Source organism: Rhinatrema bivittatum, chromosome 4 (genome assembly GCF_901001135.1).
Source record: "Rhinatrema bivittatum chromosome 4, aRhiBiv1.1, whole genome shotgun sequence".
In the NCBI taxonomy this organism is placed as follows: Eukaryota; Metazoa; Chordata; class Amphibia; order Gymnophiona; family Rhinatrematidae; genus Rhinatrema; species Rhinatrema bivittatum.
In genome coordinates, this window is record NC_042618.1 from 239,750,627 (window position 1) to 239,774,054 (window position 23,428).

Sequence of the window (23,428 nt, forward strand, 5' to 3'; positions counted from 1 at the left end):
GAGTCAGCTGACGCCTTCTCAATCCCTGGAATACCTAGGAGTCTGGTTCGATACCCGGTGTGGCCGAGTGTTCCTGACGGCAGACACGTTAGCCATATTGCAACAGCAGGTCTTTTGGCTGTTATATCTTCAAGTTCTGAAGGTTTGGGATTATCTACAAGTCCTGGGTTCCATGGCCTCGTTGTTGGAGCTGCTCCCGTGGGCCTTTGCTCACATGCATCCGCTGCAGAGATACCTGTAATCCCGCTGGGATCCAATGTCAGAGCAATACCACCTTCCGTTGCCACTAGAGAAGGAAGCCAGAGCCAGCCTGTCGTGGTGGCTCTCCTGGCCCCAGTTGAATAAGTGAGTGAGTTTTGAAGTCCAGGATTGGGTGGTGGTGATCCCGGACGCCAGTCGCTGACGGAGAAGTCCTGGTCCATCAACTGATTGGAGACAAGAGCAGTGCGCAAGGCCTTGGAAGAATTTCTGCCCCTGGTGCAAGGTTGCATGGTTCAGGTCTTCTCGGATAATGAGACAACGATGGCATACATCAACGAGGAACCAGGAGTCACGTGGTGGCTCGGGAAGCTCAGTTGCTGTTTGGGCAGACTAACATCTAGAAGGGATTGCAGCTTCCCACGTCACAGGAATAGACAATGTGCAAGCAAACTTTCTCAGCCATCAGCAACTGGACCCAGGGAAGTGGGAACTATTCCTGGAAACCTGGAATTTCATTTGTGCCCGATTTGGGGGGGGAGGGTGTGTCCTCAACTGGACCTGATGGCAATGTGGTCCAATGCAAAAATGACATGGTTCTTTAGTCGCAGATGGGAGGTCGGTTCAGTAGGACTCGATGCTCTGGTGTGCCCGTGGCAGAAGGGGATCCTTCTTTATGTGTTCCCTCAGTGGCCCCTCATAGGGTGCGTGCTCAGGCGCATAGAGGCCCACCCAAGCTCCGTGATTCTGGTAGCCCCCAAGTGGGCACGTTGACGTGATTTGCGGATCTGGTTCCTCTGGCGGTGGACGGACCCCTACAATTAGCTCATCTACGGGGGTTGTTACGCCAAGGTCCCATATTTTCGGATTGGAAGGATCACTTTTGTCTCACGGCCTGGCTTTTGAGAGGTGGCGGTTGAGACTGAAGGGTTATTTTGAGTCGGTCATTGCTACCCTTTTTCAGGCCAGGCGTCCAGCTACCTCCATGGCATACATCAGAGTTTGGAAGGTTTTTGAGACCTGGTATGATCAACAGCAAGTAGATCTGCTGATTTCCTCCGTTCCGCATATTTTATCCTTTCTGCATCAGGGCTTGTCCAAGGGTTTGGCTTATAGCTTGCTGAGAGTCCAGGTTTTGGCCCTTGATTGCCTCAGGGGTAAGGTTCAGGGCAAGCCTTTGGCCTCTCATCCTGACGTCGCCCTTTCTTGAAAGGTGTAAAACATTTGAAATCTCCGGTTCGGAAGGTATGTCCTGTCTGGAATCTCAGTCTAGTGTTGCGAGTTCTCTGTGAGGCCCCCTTTGAGTCCTTGTCTCGGATCCATCTTTGAAGATAGTTTTCCTGGTGGCGATTTGCTCAGCGTGACTGATCTCGGAGCTTCAAACTTTTTCTTGTCGGGATCCCTTTCTGCAGATTTCTTCCGATAAGGTCTCTTTGCGTACAGTGCCTTCCTTTCTGCCGAAGGTGGTTTCCGCCTTTCATGTTAATCAGATGGTGGAATTACCAGGTTTCCTGGATTGGTCCCGGGACCCCACAAAGAGTAGAGATCTACATCTTTTGGATTTTCGGTGTCCTCTGTTGCGTTATTTGAAGGTCACCAATTCTTTCAGACGATCTGATCATCTTTTTGTATCATTTGGCAGGGCAAAGAAAGGGGAGATGGCGTCTAAAGCTTCTTTAGCACGATGGTTGAAGGAGACTATTTGCACCGCCTATATTTGTAAGGGTCGGACGATCCCTGTTGGCCTTAAAGCGCATTCCACTCGTGCTCAGGCAGCCTCGTGGGCAGAGTGTCAGTTGGTTTCTCCCCAGGAAATAGGTAGGGCTGCAGTCTGGTCCTCTCTTCATACTTTTACCAAGCAATATCGTCTGGATGTTTGTGCACCGGAGGCCGAGGGTTTCGGTGAAGCTGTTTTAAGAGCGGGTCTTTCGGGTTCCAGCCTGGTCTAGGTGTGCTTTGGTACATCCCACTTGTCTGGACTGATCAGGGTATGTTCAGGAAAGGAAAATTGGTTCTTACCTGCTAATTTCTATTCCTGTAATACCACAGATCAGTCCGAGGCCTGCCGTGTTGGTACTGCTGAAAGACTGACTGTCCTAGTGTTTTCTCGGATGCTCTACAAAGACTTTTTTTTACAATAGAGCTCATTAGTCCTATTGAATTAAGCAGTTGCTAAGAGTCTGTTGGTTGCCTTTTCTGGGGAATCCAACCCTGGGGTCTAGTTTGCCCTATTTTAGGGGAATGATTTTCTTTTTTGAATCTTGGCTTTTCTAATCTAACTGAGGGACTGCAGGTGTCACTCTCGGTTATGTAGCAGTGCCTCAAGGTTTTGTTTCTGCCTCCATCTGCTGGTAGGGATGCATAAACTCACTTGTCTGGACTGATCTGTGGTATTACAGGAATGGAAATTAGCAGGTAAGAACCAATTTTCCTTTAAAGATGATAAGGATTGGTACTTGCATAGGGCTGGTGCTTTCATTAGGCAAACTAGGCAGTCGCCTAGAGCACCATAGTTTTGAGGTTGGTAAAATCCTGCCAGCAGCAGACCCAAAGGGGTGCTGGGCCAGTGCTGATACTGCCAAAGAATGGAGCACTGTTCTGAAGCAATTGCTGCCGGTAGGAGGGAGCATTGTGCTAGAGGTAAGTTGGGGGAGGGGGTGCATGACCAATGGCCCTGGACGTACATTTATCTGGCCATTTCCAGTAAGTAGTTGCAAATTCTTTTGCTGTGACTTGTCTGCAGCCCTCTATATGAGCAATTGGAACTTTTAAAATATTTTAAACTTAATTTGTATGTTTGAGTTTTTTCAAATATGACTGCTGTATGCTTTTTTTTAAAGCTGGAAACAACCCCTATTTTACTTAAAAATGTCCTTTTCTCTCTCACACCCTGCTCACGCTCTATGAGATTGTTTTTGCTTCAGCTTTAATAATCTTAAAAATTTTCAATTTCAGATTGATTAGCCCTAAAAAGATATCAACCCTACTGTATTTGATAAGATTCTATCTGTGAATATAAGGAGAATCAGCATTGGTAAACAAATTAAGTAGCTGCTGTTCTCATTGCCAAAATGCTCAGTGTCTAAGAATAAAACTGGTAATACCTGTGACATCTGTTTTTAGGTCAGGTGATCAAAGCTTGGGACATTGCTGTTGCAACCATGAAAATTGGAGAAATCTGCCAAATTATTTGTAAACCAGAGTATGCATATGGATCTTCTGGAAGCCCACCTAAAATACCTCCAAGTGCTACACTTGCTTTTGAGGTAAGCTCTTCAAGGTAATAGTTGAGGCTCTTCTATGGAGTACTCCAGGAAGCCAGGGTCAGAAGTGTCCATTCACTCAGATTTAAAACGTATTAAAATTTACAACTTCAGTGAATAGAAATTGCTATTTAAAAAAAATCAGAAGTACACACAAATACCTTTTTTTCCTCTTCAGACAGCCAGACCAATTCAGATGCATGGATTTATGCTTCCCTACCAGCAGATGGAGACAGAACAGATTTGCTGAAATCACTCCTTCCTTAGTGTTCAGGTAGGTCAGTCCCAACGAGTGAGTTATGCACCTCTGCCAGCAGATGGTGCTGGAGTAAAAGCTGACATCGTGGCCATGTTATCCTGCCTCAATATCAGCCCGCCAGTATTCTCGATCTCCAGCAGATAGTGGACATGCATTTCTCTTCAGGGGATTGCCTGTGAGTAAAAGAAGGAATTGGAAGGAGATACTGGACAGACCAGACATCTGTATAGTACCGCTTGCCTCTTGAGGTGATACCGTTGTGGTCCCTCACTTAGTAGAGTGATCTAAGTCCAGTAGCCTTGACTGACGTGGACCTAAAAAAATTCAATAGCGGTTGCAGGCCGAGAGAGGCTCGGCGGTGTGAAGGCTTTAGTTCTCTCCCTTCATAGTTGGAACCCGTTCCTACTCTCAGCCAGGGAGGGCTAAGCCCAGGTAAAAGTTTTTGTTTTGCCTTTCTAAAAAAAAAAAAGAAGAAGAAAAAGACAGTAGAGGAAAGCAGGAGAAAGGGTCTGTTACCTTGGCATTCGGCTGTCTCACTCATGACTCTGGAGAGTTCTGTGAAGTGAGGTGGTAGTGCAGGCTCGGTGGGTTGAGCAGCTGTTTGACTAAGCCCTGCTTCAGGCTTCTCCCTTTTCGGCACGTTGTAGGCCAAAAGGGGATTTTGCGCCTTTTCTCGCAGTGGGCCGTCTTTGTGCTCCTGCACGCCCAGTTGTGCGATCAAGCAGTGCTGGGTGCCCAGTTGGGTGCCTAGGTGGATGTGTGCCTAGGCGTGTATACTTGCATGCACACTTTTTTGTGTGCGTCCATTTTGGGCGAAAGTTTTATATGCTCATAATTTAGATGCTTACAACCATGCTGCCTGCGGCAAAGAAGCTTATGGTGACTATCCATTTGTGCTGCATGCCACATCAGAGCCATTCAGCTGGAGCTGTCTTTAAGCCTGTGTCAGAGCTGCCTGGATGCCTGAAGGTTTCCCCTCCCTCAGTTGATCCACGGACCGAGTCTTTGGGAGACCTTTGCTCTCAGAATGTCATCTTCTATGGGTAATGAACCCGTCCTTTTTTTCCTGGTAGAATTGTTCCAGGGATTGCAGACCTTTCTTCAGGGACCTTAGGTCTACCTGCTAAGGTTGGTTCATGCGCACAGAGTGCTTCTCTGCCTGTTCCCACAGTCAAGCGCAGTGGTGCAGTACAGCCTGACAAGGTTTGAATGTAGTTGGATCAGGATGAGATCGATGATGATAGTGATGGCTCTCTTTGGAGCCTTATAGGACTCTTCTCCGTTTCTTTTATAGAGATGAATTGCTGAGCTTGATCTCTCAGACCTTGGAGACCCATGATTGGCTGTACCTGACTCCTTGGGGATGCAGAAGAAGGATCCAATTTTGGTTACCCTGCGCAAGGCTTCTTGTTTCTTTTTCCTTTGATTTGGAATGGAGCGCACCAGAGGTTTCTTTTAAAGGAGGTCATGTTTTGGCGGGTTTATATCCTTTGGATTCGCAAGCCAGAGAGCAGTTGTGTTTCCCCAAGGTGGATTTCTTAGTGTGTTCAGTCACGAAACATACCACCATCCCAGTAGAGGGAGATGCGGCATTGAAGGATAGTCAGGATAGAAGGATTGACGTCCTCAAGCATGCATTTGAGACAGTGATGATGAACTTAAAAATTACTTCTTGGTGTGCTTTGGTAGCCTGGGCTACATTGTGACTTTGTCAAGATTCTGACACTGCCATGTCCAATATTGGTCCTATGATAGAACTGGGAGTTGCCTTTTTAGCTGATGTGGGCTGCGACTTCATTTGCACAGCCACCAGGGAGCTGGTTCAGTTTTTGCGGCCAGGAGGTAGCTGTGGCTGCGCAACTGGTCGGCGGATACTATCTCAAAGGCCAGCCTTACCAAGTTGCCCTTCAAAGGCTCGCTTTTGTTAGGCAGTGAGTTAGAAAAACTGCCAGTAAATGGAGAGAGACCAGGTCCCTCGTTTGCCAGAGGACAAGAAACCCGTTGCCTGGTTTTTTCAGACAACTGGCTGCTCCCGAGACTACCGGCGTTTTCGGCCTTATAGGGGAGGTTCTTCCCAGAGATCCTGTCCCTTCTGCATGTCTCAGTCCTTTTGCCCGTCCTCGCAAGGATGCAGGCTCCAGAGGTAGAGCTTCTCGGTCTTCCCAATGAAGGTTTGCAGACTCACCTGGTAGTGCAGGAGCTAGGTGGTTGCCTATCCTGATTTTATCATAGGTAGGCCTAGATTACTTCGGATGAAGGGGTTCTCAAAGTGATTTGAACAGGTATGCTCTAGAATTTCTTTGCATTCCTCTGGATGCCTTCATGGTCTCTCCATGCATCTCCCCTCAGAAGAGGGTAGAAGTGGAAGCGACGTTACAATGGCTGTTGAATCTGAAAGTGGTGATTCCCATTCCCGAATTGCAGTGAAATACGGGTTGATAATCCATTAATTTTGTCGTGCTCAAGGTAAAAGGGTCGTTTTGGCCCATACTGGATCTCAAGGGCATGAACTGTTGTCTACAAGTCACGCATTTCAGGATGGAAATGGTACGCTCTGTCATAATGGCTGACCAAGCAGGGAGTACCTCATATATCTGGATCTGACGGAGTCCTGTATGCATATTCCCATCCGGCAGGAACATCAGCGGATCATCACCAGTTTCAGGCCTTGCCTTTCGGTCTAGCCACAGTGCCCAGGACCTTTTTCCAAGGTCATGGTGGTAGTACATAAGAACATAAGAAATTGCCATGCTGGGTCAGACCAAGGGTCCATCAAGCCCAGCATCCTGTTTCCAACAGAGGCCAAAACCAGGCCACAAGAACCTGGCAATTACCCAAACACTAAGAAGATCCCATGCTACTGATGCAATTAATAGCAGTGGCTATTCCCTAAGTAAAGTTGATTAATAGCCATTAATGGACTTCTCCTCCAAGAACTTATCCAAACCTTTTTTGAACCCAGCTACACTAACTGCACTAACCACATCCTCTGGCAACAAATTCCAGAGCTTTATTGTGCATTGAGTGAAAAATAATTTTTTCCGATTAGTCTTAAATGTGCTACTTGCTAACTTCATGGAATGCCCCTTAGTCCTTCTATTATTTGTAAGTGTAAATAACTGAGTCACATCTACTCGTTCAAGTAGAGGCAACCCTTCGCAAGGAAGGCATTCTAGTTCACCACTATCTGGATGACTGGTTGGTTCGAGCCAAGATCTTGGAGGAGAGTCTTCGCGCTTCGGATAGGGTGGTTTCCTTGCTACAGGAACTAGGCTGGGTGATGAATCTTTATCTCAGACCCTGGAGTATCTTGGCGTGTGATATGATACAAGGCAGGGCAGAGTGTTTCTGCCGAAGTCTCGGATCCACACATTGTTGCTGCAAGTTCGATATTTGAGGAACTCTGTTCATCCAATCGTGTGGTCTTATCTACAGGTTCTGGGGTTGATGGCTGCTGCATTAGAAGTGGTTCTCTGCTTTCTTGTTTTAAATATATGCCCAAGAGTCTACCGGATTTATCCCTCCAAGAACTTCAATTTAAGATCCTACACCACATTCTTTGTGATGATGTTCGTCGCTACCACATGGGGAGGCTGCCCTCGCCCCTATGTATTAAATGCAACCAGGAGAGAGGTACCTTGGCTCATCGGCTGTTTACCTGCAGTAGCCTAGCAATGTTTTGGAATGGAGTGCTCGAAGTTGTTGCTCAATACACAGGCTCTACCATTGGCCGGAAAGGCAAACTACTTTTGTCCAGACTACGAGGAGCTCTTCCCGCTTGGCCATACCGTAGTGTTATTGGCATGTCTTACGATCTTAGCTGACTGGATAGCGCCGGGCACGCCCCCCACCCTGCGGGCCTGGTATTATCGGCTTGCATCTTCAATGCAGATGGAGCGCTTGGCCTCCGTGGGCAGCATAAGAGCGCCGGACCAGTATTACGGAAATTGCTGGTTTATTTGTTTCACACTCATGCCATTGGACATTAATCAAACCTGCTCGCTTCTGGATACCACCCATCTTGGAAATGAATAGGTCCCGGATGCCTGACCAGCTGCAAAGAGCAAGGACGATTAGTATGCTGCGACTTGTGTGTGTGTGTGGGGGGGGTGTAATGAAAGGTTTTGTGACCCGTCAACATTTGATCATTTGTAGGAGTTTGCAACGTCAGTTTATTAGGGGCGCTATCTCCTAGGGGTGGGGGGAGGGGGGAATAGGAAGCGTGCGGACGTATGTGTTGTGTGGGATGACTGGTTTGTGAGGATGTCTGTGGTGATTTTGTCTGGTGATTCTGGTCCACTGGACCTTCAAAGGAGGGCACACAGGACACCAGCTATGTTTGGTTAAGGCACTTCGAGGAGTATATTCTTGGCATTGCAGATATGTAGATCTGTTGACTTGTGCTGAGCTCCTCAACATGGTTATGGTTGTTGTACTGCTTGTACTCACTAATAAAAATGATTTTGACAAAAAAAAAGAAGTGGTTCTCTGAGTGAGGGCACATACTTCTTCAGTGCGCCTTGCTCTCCTGATGGAGTTCGGACTTAGACCTGTTGGGAATCTTCAATAACGTAAAGGTTCCACGTTTTTCAGTTGCAGATGGGACCTGAAAGCGATGGGCATCAACACTCTTGTTCAGGAGTGACCACGCGGCGCCATTCTGTATGCATTTCTGCCCTAGCCTCTGATAGGTAGGCTGGTCCTGAAGATTGCAAGTCAACCCAACACCGTCCATTTAATGGCTTCGAATTGGGCTCGAAGGCTGTGGTACGCCAATCTCCAGAGACTTCTGGTGGGCAGTCCCCTCAGGCTACTGCCTTGGACGAATCTCTTAAGTCAGGGGCCCATTCTACATGAGGATCAGGGTAGATTCTGTCTCACAGTTTGGCTATTGAAAGGACTTGGTTGTTGAAGCATGGTTTTTCACGTGCAGTAATTTTAACTCTTCTTTGGTCCCGGAAATTTTCTACTTCTCTAGTCTGTGTTAGAGTTTGGAAAATCTTTGGGACTTGGTGTTCTGAGTGAGGTACTCAACCATTCAAGGTGGATATTCCTTGATTTTGGAAATTTTATAAGATGGCTTGCTTAAGGGTTTGGCTCTTAACACCTTGAAGGTCCAAATTGTGGCCCTGGTTTGTTACAGAGTGGAGTGCCTTTGTCTTCCCACCTGGATGTATCCTGATTTCTGCAGGGAGTCAAGCATCTTTGCCTCCCGTTTCGGCTTTCGGTGCCTCTGTGAGACCTTAACTTGGTCCTCGAGATTTTGGCAGTTCCAGCTTTTCGACCGCTTCATAATCTTTCCTTGCAGCTTCTTACCTTGAAGACAGTTTTTCTGGTAGCAGTCTGTTCAGCACATCGGGTCTCAGAGCTGCAGGCTCTTTCCTGGCATGAACCTTTTCTCTGTATGACTCCGGGTGTGGTTCATTTTCAGACTGTGCCCTCCTTTTAGCCCAAAGTAGTTTTGGATTTTCATTTGAAACAGTCTTGGACAGGAAAAGGGATGAAGCTGAGTACCACCTTTTGCAATCTTTTGATGTCAAGTGTCATCTGCTGCGGTACTTGAGCATGACTAAGTCTATTCAGAAGTCTGATCACCTGTTTATGCTGCATGGTAGAGGTAAGCAGGGAGCACTGGCAACATGGGCATCGATTGTCTGCTGGGTTAAGTAAGTCATTTTGGCAGCCTGTGTGGCCGCTGATGTTGTGTTACTGAAATGGATCAGACCGCATTTCATGAGGGCTCAGGCGGTATCATGGGCAGAACTTCGTTTGTTGCACCTACTGAAATTTGCTGAGCAGCGACATGGTCATCTTTGCTCACCTTCTCCAAACATTGCTGCTTGGATGTTAGGGCTAGGGAGGATGCCGCATTTGCGCGGGCAGTATTAACTGGACTACTGGTAGCCTCCTGCCCTTTTCGAGATTAGCTTTGGTACATACCACTCATTGGGATTGACCTACCCGAATGCTAAAGAAGAAGAGATTTCAACTTTTCTGATAATTTCCTTTCCTTTAATGAAGGTAAGGTAAATCACAGACCTGCCCTTGGCTGCTACTGTTTAGTTTGTGGTTAGCCTGTCTTAGGGCAAGCTATGCAGAGTATGATTCCCGCATTTTGTTCTCAACTGGTAAGTGGCTTCTCTAGCCCTTAGTTTACTAGATATGTCCTTTTTTTGGCTGAGCTAATTTTTCCTTTTGGTTGAGAAACATGAATGGTTACCTGTTGCTAATAATGTTCAAGTATAATCAGTTTTGTCCATTGTTCTGGCTTTTCCAGAAGATACTGGTGGATTGATGTTGGCGGGACTATATGGCCATGACGTCAGCTTTTGCTGTGTCTCTATCTGCTGGCAGAGATGCATAACCTACTCATTGGGATTGACCCTACCCATCACTAAATGAAAGGAAATTATCAGGTAAGAAGCAATTTCTCCTTATTGTGTCCTGTGCTGCCTTCAGCCTTGTTGCGCCCATCGGTCGCAGACGGCTGCGACCTCTCATACTCACCTCTTTTTTCCCTGCACCATCAATCATTGGGAGAATGGCGGCCTCCGCCAACCAACGCCGACTCCTCCGCCATCCCCAGGACAGCTTGGGCACTGCCGACTGCCATCTTACTTCTGGCAACACTTAGGTGCGCAGGGCCTCCTTACGAATACATCATGGCGGGAACCTCGGGGGCGTCCCCTCCCGATGACGTCAACACCACTAGCATACTATATGGACTGGCCCATTGCTAAGATGTGTTAGCAAAAAGTTCTCTCACTTGTTAAATCCGCTCTAACTTGGATCTTCTATCCCAGATTCTCCTCCTGGCATTCAGTTGCTCTGAGTACCCGCTCCTTGGGGGCTCTTCCGCGTCTTGGCTATCCGCTCCTCGGAGGGCCCTCCTGCCTGGGACATCCTGACCCGCTCCTTTGGTATCTCTTCTGGGACTTCCTTGTGTGAGTACTTTCTCCAGCTTCTATCAACTATACTGAAGATTCCATGGCATACCCCGTTCCTTGGGCCACTATCGTTCTTCAGCCTGTCTACGCTACTCTATCTGTGCCTCAGGATTACACCAGCTATACAAGGTCTACGGCCTGGTTCCTGTATCACCGACCTCTGCCTCCATGTTATCTATTGTACAGCTTCCTCGGCATACCCCGTGCTGCGGGCCACTACTGGATCTGCACTCAGAGGTATTTACATCAACCTGCAGGAATCCCCGGACATATCCCACGCTGCCGGCCACTACCGGACCTCCGTATATACATCATCATCCTGACTACAGTATTTGCTCAAAGACTGTGTTTATTACATTTTCCGCTCCTCGGGTTATGTACTATCTTTTCCTCCTTAATAAAGTCTCTCTCACAGCTGTGAGCTACGTCGCTGAGACCACGCCCACCGATGGTGAGGCCCACGGGGCCCCTCCCTGTGGACTGAGACATCTCTCACCTCGGCCCAGGGTTCACTAATTCATCAAAACCATAACAAGCCTGCGTGTATTCTTTCTCCAGGCAAGCATTCTGCGCTGTGAGGCCTTTTCTTACTTTAAAGAAATATCTAACAGAGATATTTAAAATATCTGAGGATATGGTTCCAGTTATAAAAAAGGCTGTACCTTTATCTCAAAAGCAAGCTTTGTTATGGATCAATAACGAAGGAAATATTTCAAATTTGACTATCTGGAAAATTCAGTTTCAGAAGTTACAGCTAGATCAATGCTCTTGGTTTCTTTTTTTTACTGAGCAAGATATAAGTTTAAGAACATAAGAAATTGCCATGCTGGGTCAGACCAAGGGTCCATCAAGCCCAGCATCCTGTTTCCAACAGAGACCAAACCAGGCCACAAGAACCTGGCAATTACCGAAACACTAAGAAGATCCCATGCTACTGATGCAATTAATAGCAGTGGCTATTCCCTAACTAAACTTGATTAATAGCCGTTAAATGGACTTCTCCTCCAAGAACTTATCCAAACCTTTTTTGAACCCAGCTACACTAACTGCACTAACCACATCCTCTGGCAACAAATTCCAGAGCTTTATTGTGCGATGAGTGAAAAATAATTTTCTCCGATTAGTCTTACATGTGCTACTTGCTAACTTCATGGAATGCCCCCTAGTCCTTCTATTATTTGAAAGTGTAAATAACTGATTCACATCTACTTGTTCAAGACCTCTCATGATCTTAAAGACCTCTATCATATCCCCTCTCAGCCATCTCTTCTCCAAGCTGAACAGCCCTAACCTCTTCATGATCTATTACTTTAAAAGCATTAATGTTTCCTTTTTATTTATTTGTTTAAGGATTTTTATATGCCGACATTTGTAGGTACATCATGTCGGCTTACATCGAACATTAACAGTAAACGAAGAAAAGTTACATGGAACAGGGCAGGGGCCTCCGGGGATCTACGGTTTACAATATAATAATATATATGTATCATTAATAATGAGTTAACCAAAAATGCAAATTTAAAGGCAAAAGAAAATTACATGGAGAAAGGCAAGGGACTGGAAGAATAGGGGGGGTAAGGTGCTTACATAATATATGGTAGAAGCGGCGAAATTAACAATAGAGAGATAAGCTATAATGCAATGTTAACAGTAAATGGGAAATATATGTAGCAGGGATTACAAGATATATGGATGACACAATAGTTAACCATAATGAATTGAGCAATAATGCAGTATTAACAGAAAACGACATTTACTTGAAGCAGGGCAGAGGTTAAGAGTAAGCTTGTTTAAATAGCCATTTCAGTTTTTTCTTAAATTTATTTATTATTTATTTGTATTTAAATTCTTTTATATACCGTCGTTTAGTAATGCACCATCACAACGGTTTACATATGGGCACATATATTTGATTTGGTTACAAATGAAATTTACAAAAGTACCAATTCAATGTTGGTACATGCTCATATCAAAAGAAAAAAATGTATAAGAAGTGTGGCATGAATCTAGTCCATGTATATGATTAATATGGTAATCATACAAGGGTTATGCTTAAGCTGGAGTTCTCTAACTTAATTATTGAGTATAAAATAACATAAAGGTTGTGGGACCACTCATCTAGGTAACCTTGTTCTGAGTTTTTCATTCTCTGTTCTCACTCTGAAATGCTTTTCTGAATAGCCAGGTTTTTAGACTTTTTTTTGAACATTTTTGGGTCACTCTGTAATCTTGTCTCTAGTGGCAGTGTGTTCCATTATGTTGGCCCAGCCAAGGATAGTGCTCTTTCTCTAACTTGTGTTAGTTTTGCTGTTTTTACCGATGGGATTGTTAGTAGTGCTTTGTTTGCTGATCTCAGATTTCTTTGTGGTACGTGTAAGCGTAGCGCTGTGTTTAACCAGTCAGCATTATCTTCATTGAATTATGCAAAGTGTTTTAAATTTACTCTCTGTTCTATTGGTAGCCAGTGTAGTTCGGCCAGAGTTTGAGTGATGTGGTCTCTTTTGCTTTTGCCAGTGAGTATTCTGGCGGCAGAGTTTTGAAGGACTTGTAGAGGTCTTATTGTGGAGTACGGTAATCCCAGAAATAGTGTGTTACAGTAGTCAGTACTTGAGAAGATAAGTGTTTGGAGACTGTCCTGAAGTGTTTCTGGGTTAATAACGGTTTCAGCCTCCTGAGGATCATGAGTTTGGCGTAGCCTTCTCTGACTTTCAGTGATATGTGGTGTTTAAGGCTAATTTCTGTGTCAATTATCACTCCTAGGTTTCGAGCTTTCTCAGCTATATCCACTTCCTGACCATTTTTGAGTTTGATAGGATTTTGAATAAGTTCCATGTTTTTTCTTTCTAGGTGTACAAATTCCATTTTTTCAATGTTTATCACTACCTCCATTTTGTTTAGTAATTGCCTAATTATGTCTAGGTACATCATTGCTAAGGGGTAGATTTTTAAAAACAGCGCGATCGCGTACTTTTGTTTGCGCAGCAGGCGCAAACAAAAGTACGCTGGATTTTATAAGATACGCGCATAGCCGCGTGTATCCTCTAAAATCCTGGATCGGCGCGCGCAAGGCTGCCAATTTTGGGCAGCCGGCATGTGCCGAGCCGCGCAGCCTGCCTCCGTTCCCTCCGAGGCCGCTCCGATTTCAGAGCGGCCTCGGAGGGAACTCTCTTTCGCCCTCCCCTCACCTTCCCCTCCCTTCTTCTACCTAACCCACCCCTCCGGCCCTATCTAAACCCCCCCCCCTTACCTTTGTCTGTAGATTTACGCCTGCGAGAAGCAGACGTAAATCTACACGCGCCAGCGGACTGCTGGCGCGCCGTCCTCCGACCCGGGGGCTGGTCTGGAGGCCTGGACCACGCCCCCGGTATGGTATCTAGATTATGTGGGGCTGGATTACATTTTTTAACATGGATTCAACTTCGATGTCTGATACTTCATTAAAGGTGGACCATTGTGTCACATCTCTTTTGATCATTTTTATTTCCTGTTTTGTTGAGTTAGGGATCTTATATCTGAGGTTTATGATTTTTTCTGAGAAAAAGTTTGCTATTTCCTTACATTTGTTCTCTAGTGGGGTTTGGGGTGCCTGGGTTTTGTCGTTCGTCAGGTCTTTTACAATATTAAATAATGATCTTGGGTTGTTAGCAAATTTTTCAATTTTAGTGCTGAAGAATAATTTTTTTGCGTCAAGAATTACTTTTTTGTAGAAGGCTAGATGCTTCCTGAATTTAGTCAGACTTTCTGATGATTTACATTTAATCCATTCTTTCTCTCTTTTTCTCAGAGTTCGTTTGACCTCCTTTATCTTTTCATTATACCATGGGTTTGATTGTCTGGCCTCATTGATCTGTGTTAACTTTTTGGGATTTATATCATCTGCTAGTTTATTTGTTATTGACAGCCATGCTAACGTTGCGGTTTCAAGGTCTTTGTGCTCGAAGTGTCTTAATTTTTCTTCTAGTTTATTTGTTATTGACAGCCATGCTAACGTTGCGGTTTCAAGGTCTTTGTGCTCGAAGTGTCTTAATTTTTCTTCTAGTTTATTTTTTAGTAATTCAGTGTTGAATGATACTCTATTTTACTTGGGACAGCTTTCTGTATTTCTTTAGGTTCTAGGAACTTGATATTGGATTCGATTAGAAAATGATCAGACCATGGAATTTGGTTGTATGTTGTATTTATGTGTTCAAGGAAGCTGTGGTTGATATATGTTAGGTCAAGTGAGTGTCCTGCTTTATGTGTGGGTTTATCTGTAATTAGTGTGAATCCTAATGCTATCATTATATCGTTTAGGGTCTGGCATGTGTTTGATAAGTGCATGGCTCTTGTCTGAGATTGGAAGGCATGGTGTTCCAGGTGTGGGGGCCAGCTATGGATAGTGCTCGTTCTTTAGTGGTGTTAAAGTGAGGCTGTTTGGGTGAGGGGGTGATTAGAATGCCCTTATAGGAAGATCTGGTCGGTCTGTTAGCAGTGTGAAATTGGATGGAGTCATTCAACCATCGCATGTTCAGGTTGTGGAGGGTTTTATGTATTATCGAGAGTACTTTTATCTTCCTCAGTAAAGACCGAAGCAAAGAATTCATTTTTAGGTGGTATGGTGCGGGTCTATCCAGACCTGGCTAGGTCTACCCAGCTACGCCAGAAGGCTTTTCTAAATTTGAAATCTGAAGTTGTAGCTCATGGAATGAGTTTTCTTTTGCGTTTCCCATGTAAATGCATAGTCAATCTACAAAATAATATCTGTCTTTTTTTAGCCCTGAACAGCTGAGAGAGTTCTTGGATGCTAGGGTAACTGTACCAGCTATGAATATTGGTGGGCCATAATTTAGATGGAAAATGGGAGAAAGCTCATGCTGCAATTTACTTTTTGTGATATAGTTTATTGGTCTCCTCCTTTTGATTTATTATTACCTTGGTCCCCCTCCCCCCAAGGTTACCTCTATGATGGAGAGAGTAAAAATTGTGTAAATTTATAATCTGAATGAAAATAATTGTCTTTATGTATTCTTTATGTACTCTCTGTATATTTATTTAACAAAGTATTACTTTGTGTATACTAAAAGTTCAGTGAAAGAATTAAAAAAAAAAAAAAAGGTGGAAGAAGGCCAAATGTCTGCCAACATGGTTAAAAGGTGAGGTAAGAAAGGCTATTCTAGTCAAAAAACCATCTTTAAAAAAACAGAAAAGGGATCCGAATTAAGAAAACAGGAAACGGCATAAGCACTGGCAAGTTAGATGCAAAGCATTGATAAGGAAGGTAAAGGCATAATTTTTTGAAAAGAAGCTTGCTATGGATCCAAAAACTCATAATAAAAATTTCAGAGATATATTTGAATGAAAAAGCCCACTAGGGAGTCAGTAGGACCATTTTAGATGATTGAGGGGTAAAAAGGGCGCTAAGGGAGGACAAGGCCACAGCAGAGAGATTAAATTAATTCTTTGTTTCGGTCTTTACTGAGGAAGATAAAAGGCAGATACCTATGACATAAGTGATATTTAAAGGTGATGATTCAGAGGAACTGAAAGAAATCTCAGTGAACCTGGAAGATGTAATGAGGCAAATTGACAAACTAAAGAGTTAAGAAATCACCTGGACCAGATGGTATAAATTCCAGAGAGCTGAAAGAACTGAAAAATTAAATTGCAAACTTATTATTAGTAATCCGCATTCTATTATTAAAATCAGCTACAGTATTTGAAGATTGGAGGGTGGCCAATGTAACCCCAGTTTTTAAAACGGGTTCCAGGGATGATCCAGGAAACTACAGACCAGTGAGCCTGATGTCGGTGCTGGGAAAAATGGTTGAAACTATTATAAAGAGAAAATACTGAACATATTGGGCCAGATTTTCAAAGGGTTACGCGCACCGAGCCTATTTTGCATAGGCCTGGTGACGCGCGCAATCCCCGGGAAACGCGTATGTCCCGGGGCTTTGATAAAGGGGCGGGGCGGGACCGAGGCCTCCGGCACAGCGGCCGTGCTGGGGGATCGCGCAGCCTTAATCCAATGTGTATAGCACATTGGATTAAGGGGATGATAGACATGGCCTATATAGCAAAAGATTTGCCATTACTGAAGGGGGTACTGGCGCATTCTGCCAGAGCACAGCCTTTGCCATGGGTGGAATTCCGTTTATTCTTTCCAGTGGAAATTTGCAGAGCACTCTGTGAACTTCCTTGCAATAATTTGTGAAGCATTATCGTCTCTATGTCAGAGGCAGGGAAGAGATGGCTTTTGACTGGGAGTAGGTCTGGCAGTGTCCCACCCAGATGACGGATAGCTTGGGTACTAGTCTGACTGGATGAAGAGGAAGGAGAAATTTTTCCTACCTGTTAGTTTCATTTCCTTGAGACCAGTCAGACCAGTGTAGGACCCTCCTGGATTGCTCACATTTCAATTGCAGGTAAAGCAAGTTGTTGGGATCTGCTATGACGAATCTGTACGGAGTTAGAGGGCTGCAGTGGGCCCAGTTCTATCTGTTGGTTTGTCATGTTGGTCTCTCCTAGCTTGGGAGTGTGGAGTCATTGTTTTCACTTGGAAGCCTTTTTAGTTGGGATGTAGAGAATGTTTACATTGAATACTGGCAAGCTGAAGGCAACAAGGGACCTTACAAGGGGAGGGGGTGGGGGAAGTCAGCAAGTCTGTTCTGTTCTGACTCCATCTGCTGGTAGGGGAGCATAAACCCATGCTGTTATGATTCACGGCTCTCAGTACTCACCCAAGTTCGTCTCGGCTTGTATGCTGTTGCCAGATGCCACCAGCAGCAAGGTTCAGGACGTAACTCCATGCAGCACAATGCGCTGCCAATCACCACTCTTCCCAGCCTCCCATGGCGTGTGTGCGCCCAACAGCCCCATACTTAAAGGGCCCATGGCAGGAACATGGCTGCGGCACTCTCTGATGACATCACGGCCTCCTCTGCATATAAGGCTCCTCTGAAGGAGCATCAGACGCTTCAGTGACAGGTCTGCTTGCAATAAGTGTTATTACTTCCTGCATTCCTGGTTCCTGTCTTCCAGCCTTGCCTTCCAGCTTTGCCTTGTCTCCCTTACTTGACTCATCCAATGTCTTCATCTACCCTTGGCTTGCCTCTCCAAATCTTGACCTCTTGTCTGGACCTGATGACATTTGCCTGCTTGCTGGTTCTTGATCCCTTTCCTGGTCCTGACTATCTTGCTAGCAGTCTGCCTTGACCTTGGCCTATCTCTGACTTCATTAGCCTGCTACCTTCCCTGACCCCTGAGTCTCTGGACTCAAGTTATCACCACCACCCTAGGGACCTGTCTAAATCCTACTGGCCACCAGAACCCAAGGGCTCAACCTGCAGGGGAGGCGGCTGGTAAAGGTGAAGCTCCCAGACTGTCCCGCTGCAGGGCACATTCACCAGCTGCTGGCGTAGGCCTCGGGGGTTCACCTTCAAGGCTGCACCAACTACGCTGCAGCACTAAGGGCTTACAAAGCTGCTACTCTTCACACATGCATCTGGATTGGTCTGGCTGAAATCAAGGAAAATAAATTAACAGATAAGATGAAATGTATATTTTCTCTAATATCAGATGGGGGTTACATGTGTCCTGTGTTGCATTGAAGGAGCCTCCCGAGCTGAAATTTTGGAATCTAGAAGCTTTATTTTACATTTCTTGTATGCCACAATTTCCAAATTGATCATCACAGATTAAAGTTAAAAATATACAATACAAGAAATTAAAACATAAAGCATAACATGAATTGGTTGCTAAGCCAACTGTGTAGCCACACTATCAGCTGCCTGCTCAAATCCTCAGTTTCCTTTTTTGTAAAGCTTAAAGATAGAATTGAATTTGTAAGCTCACAAGGGTATGTAAGTGGACCTTGCGACTAATAAGCTGCTTTTAGAGAATTTTTATTACAGGTAAAGTAATTTCACATTTGGCAACCTCTATGGATTCAAAAAAATGGGAATTGCCAAAGCTAGATTGCACTATGTATGGACATCGGCAAATTAAACAGGAAGGAGTTATGCTCAGTGAATAGATTAGAAGACACTCAAAATACATCAGCTGAACTAGATCAAAGAGCAAGTCCACCTGATACCACATTAGTAGAAGTTTTGGTATTTCATTGAACTGGTCACATAACATGAGATTAGCTGTTTGTGGAGTCAAAATTAAACATTTGAAGGATAACTCCCTGAAACCCAGAGAACAAGACCTATAATGAGGTAATGGTATATGTATTATTACAGAAAGATATATACAATACAAGTAAAGCCACAAAGGAAAAGACAAAACCGAATAGTTTAAATGCAAAATTTCCTAGCGTGTAGCCAGATGGACTCAGGACCAATGGGTTATGCTCCCCTGCCAGCAGATGGAGACGGAGTCAGATTTCAAAGCTGACGTCACCCTAGATACACTCCTGCAGTGACCTCAGCTCTTCAGTATTTCTCAGTCTTCAGCAGATGTGCACATGCTTTCCTTTTGGGGATTGCTGTACCTTTTTGGAAGAAGAAATTCTACTTTTAAATTGGAGAGAATTTCTTTGAAAGATTTTCTTCATTCTTATAATGCCTCTTACAAAGAGAAAGGCAAGAATTCAAGAAAACCTTACTTCCACTCCGAATAGTGCCTTAAGACAACCTCGGATCGAGGAAGCTTTCGAGAGCATGACCAGAAACCGGAAGGAGGAGCCGTGAGCGAGCCCGGCGGAGAGCAGCCTCTGGATGCTGTGGCCGAAGAAACATCCCTCAGCCCCAGACCCCCAGAAAGAGAGGGGAGAGAACAACTAATGTCAGCACCATTGGAAGAAGCAACCCCAAGGACTTCTAGTGCCCCGAGAAGTGACAGCGATTTGCCGTCTGCTTCGGAGAGCCCATTTCATCAGGGCTCCAAGGATAAGAACGAGGAGGCACGGCATTTGGAGCGGGGTGAGGAAGACCCCTTGGAGTTAGGCGGTAAGGAAACTGAAATACAGGTAATTGTTAATGCTCCTTTGGAAATGCCAGCAAAAATTACCCTGGAAGAAATTTGGAAGGCACTGACTAATATGAATAGAGCTATAAATGATTTAACTACTGTTGTAAAACAAAATATAAATAAAGCTCAGAGAATGGAAAATAAGATTCAAGCGGTGGAAACTACAGTGAAACTGGTTGAGACAAATTAAAAATGTTAAAAAAAAAAAAAGTGCAGTGCAATTTAATAAAATCTGCCATCCAGGAGTTGATTGATCTTGAGTGGAAAGCCCCAGAAACAAGTTCTAAAGGTGGATGAGCATTAGAAGCTCTATACCTACTGGATCTGGCAGCGAGAGAACATTTGCTTTTCCCTAAAGTGGATGCACTGGTCTGTGCCGTCTCTAAGCGAAGAACTATCCTGGTAGTGGAAGGAGCGGCCTTAAAGGATGCACACAATAGACGGATGGAGTCCATCCTTAAACAGGCCTTTGACGCAATAATTATGACCGTACAGATTGCTGCTTCTTGTGCCCTGGTAGCTCGTTTGTGCCTCTCCTCTCGCGGGAGGTGGATGACTCGGTGATGAATTCCAGAGCGGTTTGGAACCTGCCGCTGCCTTTCTAGCTGATGCAGGCTCAGACCTAGACCGTACCTCGGCCAGAAGAGTGGCCTCAGAGGTGGCAGCCAGAAGACAGGTATGGCTGCGGAATTGATCAGCAGATGCAACCTCCAAGGCAAATCTCACAAAGATGCCCTTTAAAGGATCACTTTTCTTCAGAAGTGAATTGGAAAATCTGTCCAGTAAATGGGGCAAATCCCCAGTTCCCCGGCTACCAGAAGATAAGAGAAAGTAGTTACAGTGCCCCTCGTCTATGAGGGGTCAATCCAAAGGCTCCCAACGCTTTCGCCCCTACAGAAACTCGACATTTCAGAGGTCTCTGTCGTTTGGGAGGTCTCAGTCCTTTCGGAGCCTACAGCCCAAGAGAGGGGCAGGCTCGGGTTCAGGTTCGTCCCGAACCCTCCAATAAAATTTTGCTGACCCACCCTTGGAACGAGGAGATAGGGGGTCGACTGTCCCTCTTGTACCAACGGTGGGTTGAGATCACTTCGGACAAATGGGTACTGGAGGTCATACAAGACCTCCAGTACCCATTGCTGGAATTTCGCAGCAGTCCTCGGGACAAATTCATGATATCTCCTTGTCACTCCCAGCACAAGAAGCAGGCAATGGAGACTACCCTGTTAAGACTCCTCAGGATGAGGGCTATAACACCAGTACCTAAGCCCCAGGAAAGCATGGGGTATTATTCCATCTATTTCATCATACCCAAGAAGGAAGGTTCCTTTTGCCCCATCTTGGATGTCAAGAGCATCAACCAACATCTGAATGATTCGTTTCTGCATGGAAACCGAAAGCTCCCTGATAATGGCTATACAATCACCTACATATTCCAGTCTGGCAAGAGCATCAACGTTTCCTACGCTTTGCAGTGCTGGGTCACCACTATCATTTTCGGGTGCTGCCCTTTGGCCTGGCCCCAGCCCCTAGAACATTTTCCAAGATTATGGTGGTCGTAGCGGCAGTATTGAGAAGAGGGAATCCTGGTGCATCTGGGCAAAGTCTGTGGAAGAGAGTCTCCGGGTGACCAACAAGGTGACCTCTTTGCTTCAGGAACTCGATTGGGTTGTAAACCTGGACAAAAGCAGTCTCAAACCCACCCAGTCCTTGGAATATCTGAGAGTCCGATTTGACACCAAGCAGGGCAAGGTCTTCCTTTCGACTGCATGGATAAGGAGGTTGATGTCCCAAGTAAGTTGGTTGATGAGCATGAAACGCCCAATGGTGCGGAGCTGTCTTCAAGTTCTTGGTTTGATGGCGGCAACTGTGGAAGTAGTGCTGTAGGCGAGGGCTCACGTGCGACCACTTCAACGCTCCCTGCTGTCACGTTGGAACCCACAGTCTCAAGACTATTCGATTCGCCTCCACTTACTGATGGAAGTATGCTCTCTGCTTCAGTGATGGCTGCAGGAAGCTGATCTGGGCAGGGGTGTACCCCTATCCTCTTTGAACTGGCTGGTCCTCACGACAGCCACGAGCCACTGGGGCTGGGGAGCTCACTGTGAGGAACTAATGGCTCAGGGATGTTCGACCATGGAAGAGGTCCTCTGGAACATAAACTGCCTGGAAGCCAGGGCAGTCAGATTGGTGAGTCTACAATTCAGCCACATACTCCAGGGTCAAGCGGTCCATGTAATATTGGACAATGCAATGACGGTAGCCTACATCAATCGCCAGGGTGGAATGAAAAGCCAGCAAGTGTCACAAGAGATAGACCTCCTTATGGAATGGGTGGAAATACATCTACAGACGATATCAGCCTCCCACATAGCAGGAAAAGACAACATCAGAGCAGACTTTCTAAGCTGGGAGAGTCTGGATCCAGGAGAGTGGGCGTTGATTGGCCAAGCTTTTCAGGTGGTAGTAGATTGTTGGAGTCTCCCATCCATCGACCTGCTGGCCGAATCTCACAACGCGAAGTTTCCTGATTCTTCAGTCGCAGAAGAGATCAGTGGTCCCTGGGGATCAACACTCTCGTTCAGACCAGTCCAGAAGAGGAGTTGCTATATGCCTTCCCTCCATGGCCCTGCTGGGCAGAATCGAGCACCACAGGGGATTAGTCCTACTAGTAACTCTAGATTGGCCCAGGAGTCCTTGGTATGTGGACTTGTGAACACTCCTGGTGGAGACCCCCCCCCCCGTGCATCCCACCGCACAGGGACCTGCTACAGCAGGGACCAGTCCTTCACGAGGATCTGACTGTATTCTTTCTTACGGTCTGGTCCTTTAGATGGCTTGCCTGATGAAGCAAGAATATTCGGCAGCAGTAATTGCCACCCTACTCTGCGTGCGGGAGTTCTCTACGTCCCTAGCATATGTGCGGATCTGGAGAGTATTTGAGGCCTGGTGCGAGGACCGCGGTGCTTCCCCTTAGATGGTCAAAATCCCACTAATTCTGGAATTTTTGCAGGACGGCTTGAATAAAGGTTTGACTCTAAACTCCTCAAAGGTCCAGGCAGCAGCTCTCTTCTATTTCAGGGGTGAGGTGCACGAAACCCGCCTGTCTGTTCATCCGGACGTGGCCCATTTTATGAAAGGGGTGAAGCACCTCCGGCCACCCCTACGGTGGCCAGTTCCCTTGTGGAATCTTAATCTAGTATTGGTGTTTTTGGCAGGACCCTCCTTTTGGCTGCTGCGTAGTCTTATTTTTCCTCCTTCTCTAACTCGTATGTTTTGATTCTCTCTCTGCATCTTCTAAGGCCTCCATTATTTGGGACCTAAAAATATCCTACAGTTAGGCATTGGAGGATCAGTTCTGAGTTTTTGATATTTCTTAATGCCTCATTCAAGCCTGGATTTATCAAAATGTGGTAAGTACCGCATGCGATAGCAAAAGGGGTGTGCTTTATGCTAATATAGCATTTATCGCAATTTGCGCTAATTACCTCTGCGAAGAGCTAAGTTAGTGCAAATTGCGATACCATTTCAGAATCTGTGATAAGTGCTAGACCTGTTGTATTTCCTGCATTCAACCACTGGGGGACCATTTTTAATGGTCCCAGATATGAGTGAGAGAGAGAGAGAGAGACTGGCCATAATATCATGGCCCATAGGTAGGTATTTGTATCCCTATGGTAGGGCCACCTAGTAACTCGAGGTGGGGATTAGGTAAGAGTGTAGGGGGTTAGGGGCCACTTTGACATTGTACATGACACCTACAAACAGAACAGTGGTCTCTTGTGAAGATTTGCTGGCCTTTGGAGTGA

The 23,428-nt window shown here is 45.6% G+C and overlaps 1 protein-coding gene across 1 annotated transcript in view; it reads left to right on the forward strand.

Moving 5' to 3' along the window:
- The window catches only part of FKBP4 (FKBP prolyl isomerase 4), a 193,068-nt gene that overhangs the window by 64,250 nt on the left and 105,390 nt on the right, over positions 1 to 23,428 (forward strand). The window contains exon 3 of the mRNA XM_029599954.1: positions 3,322 to 3,464. Within this exon, the coding sequence (XP_029455814.1) occupies positions 3,322 to 3,464 (143 nt within the window). The remainder of the gene's footprint in view (positions 1 to 3,321; positions 3,465 to 23,428) is intronic.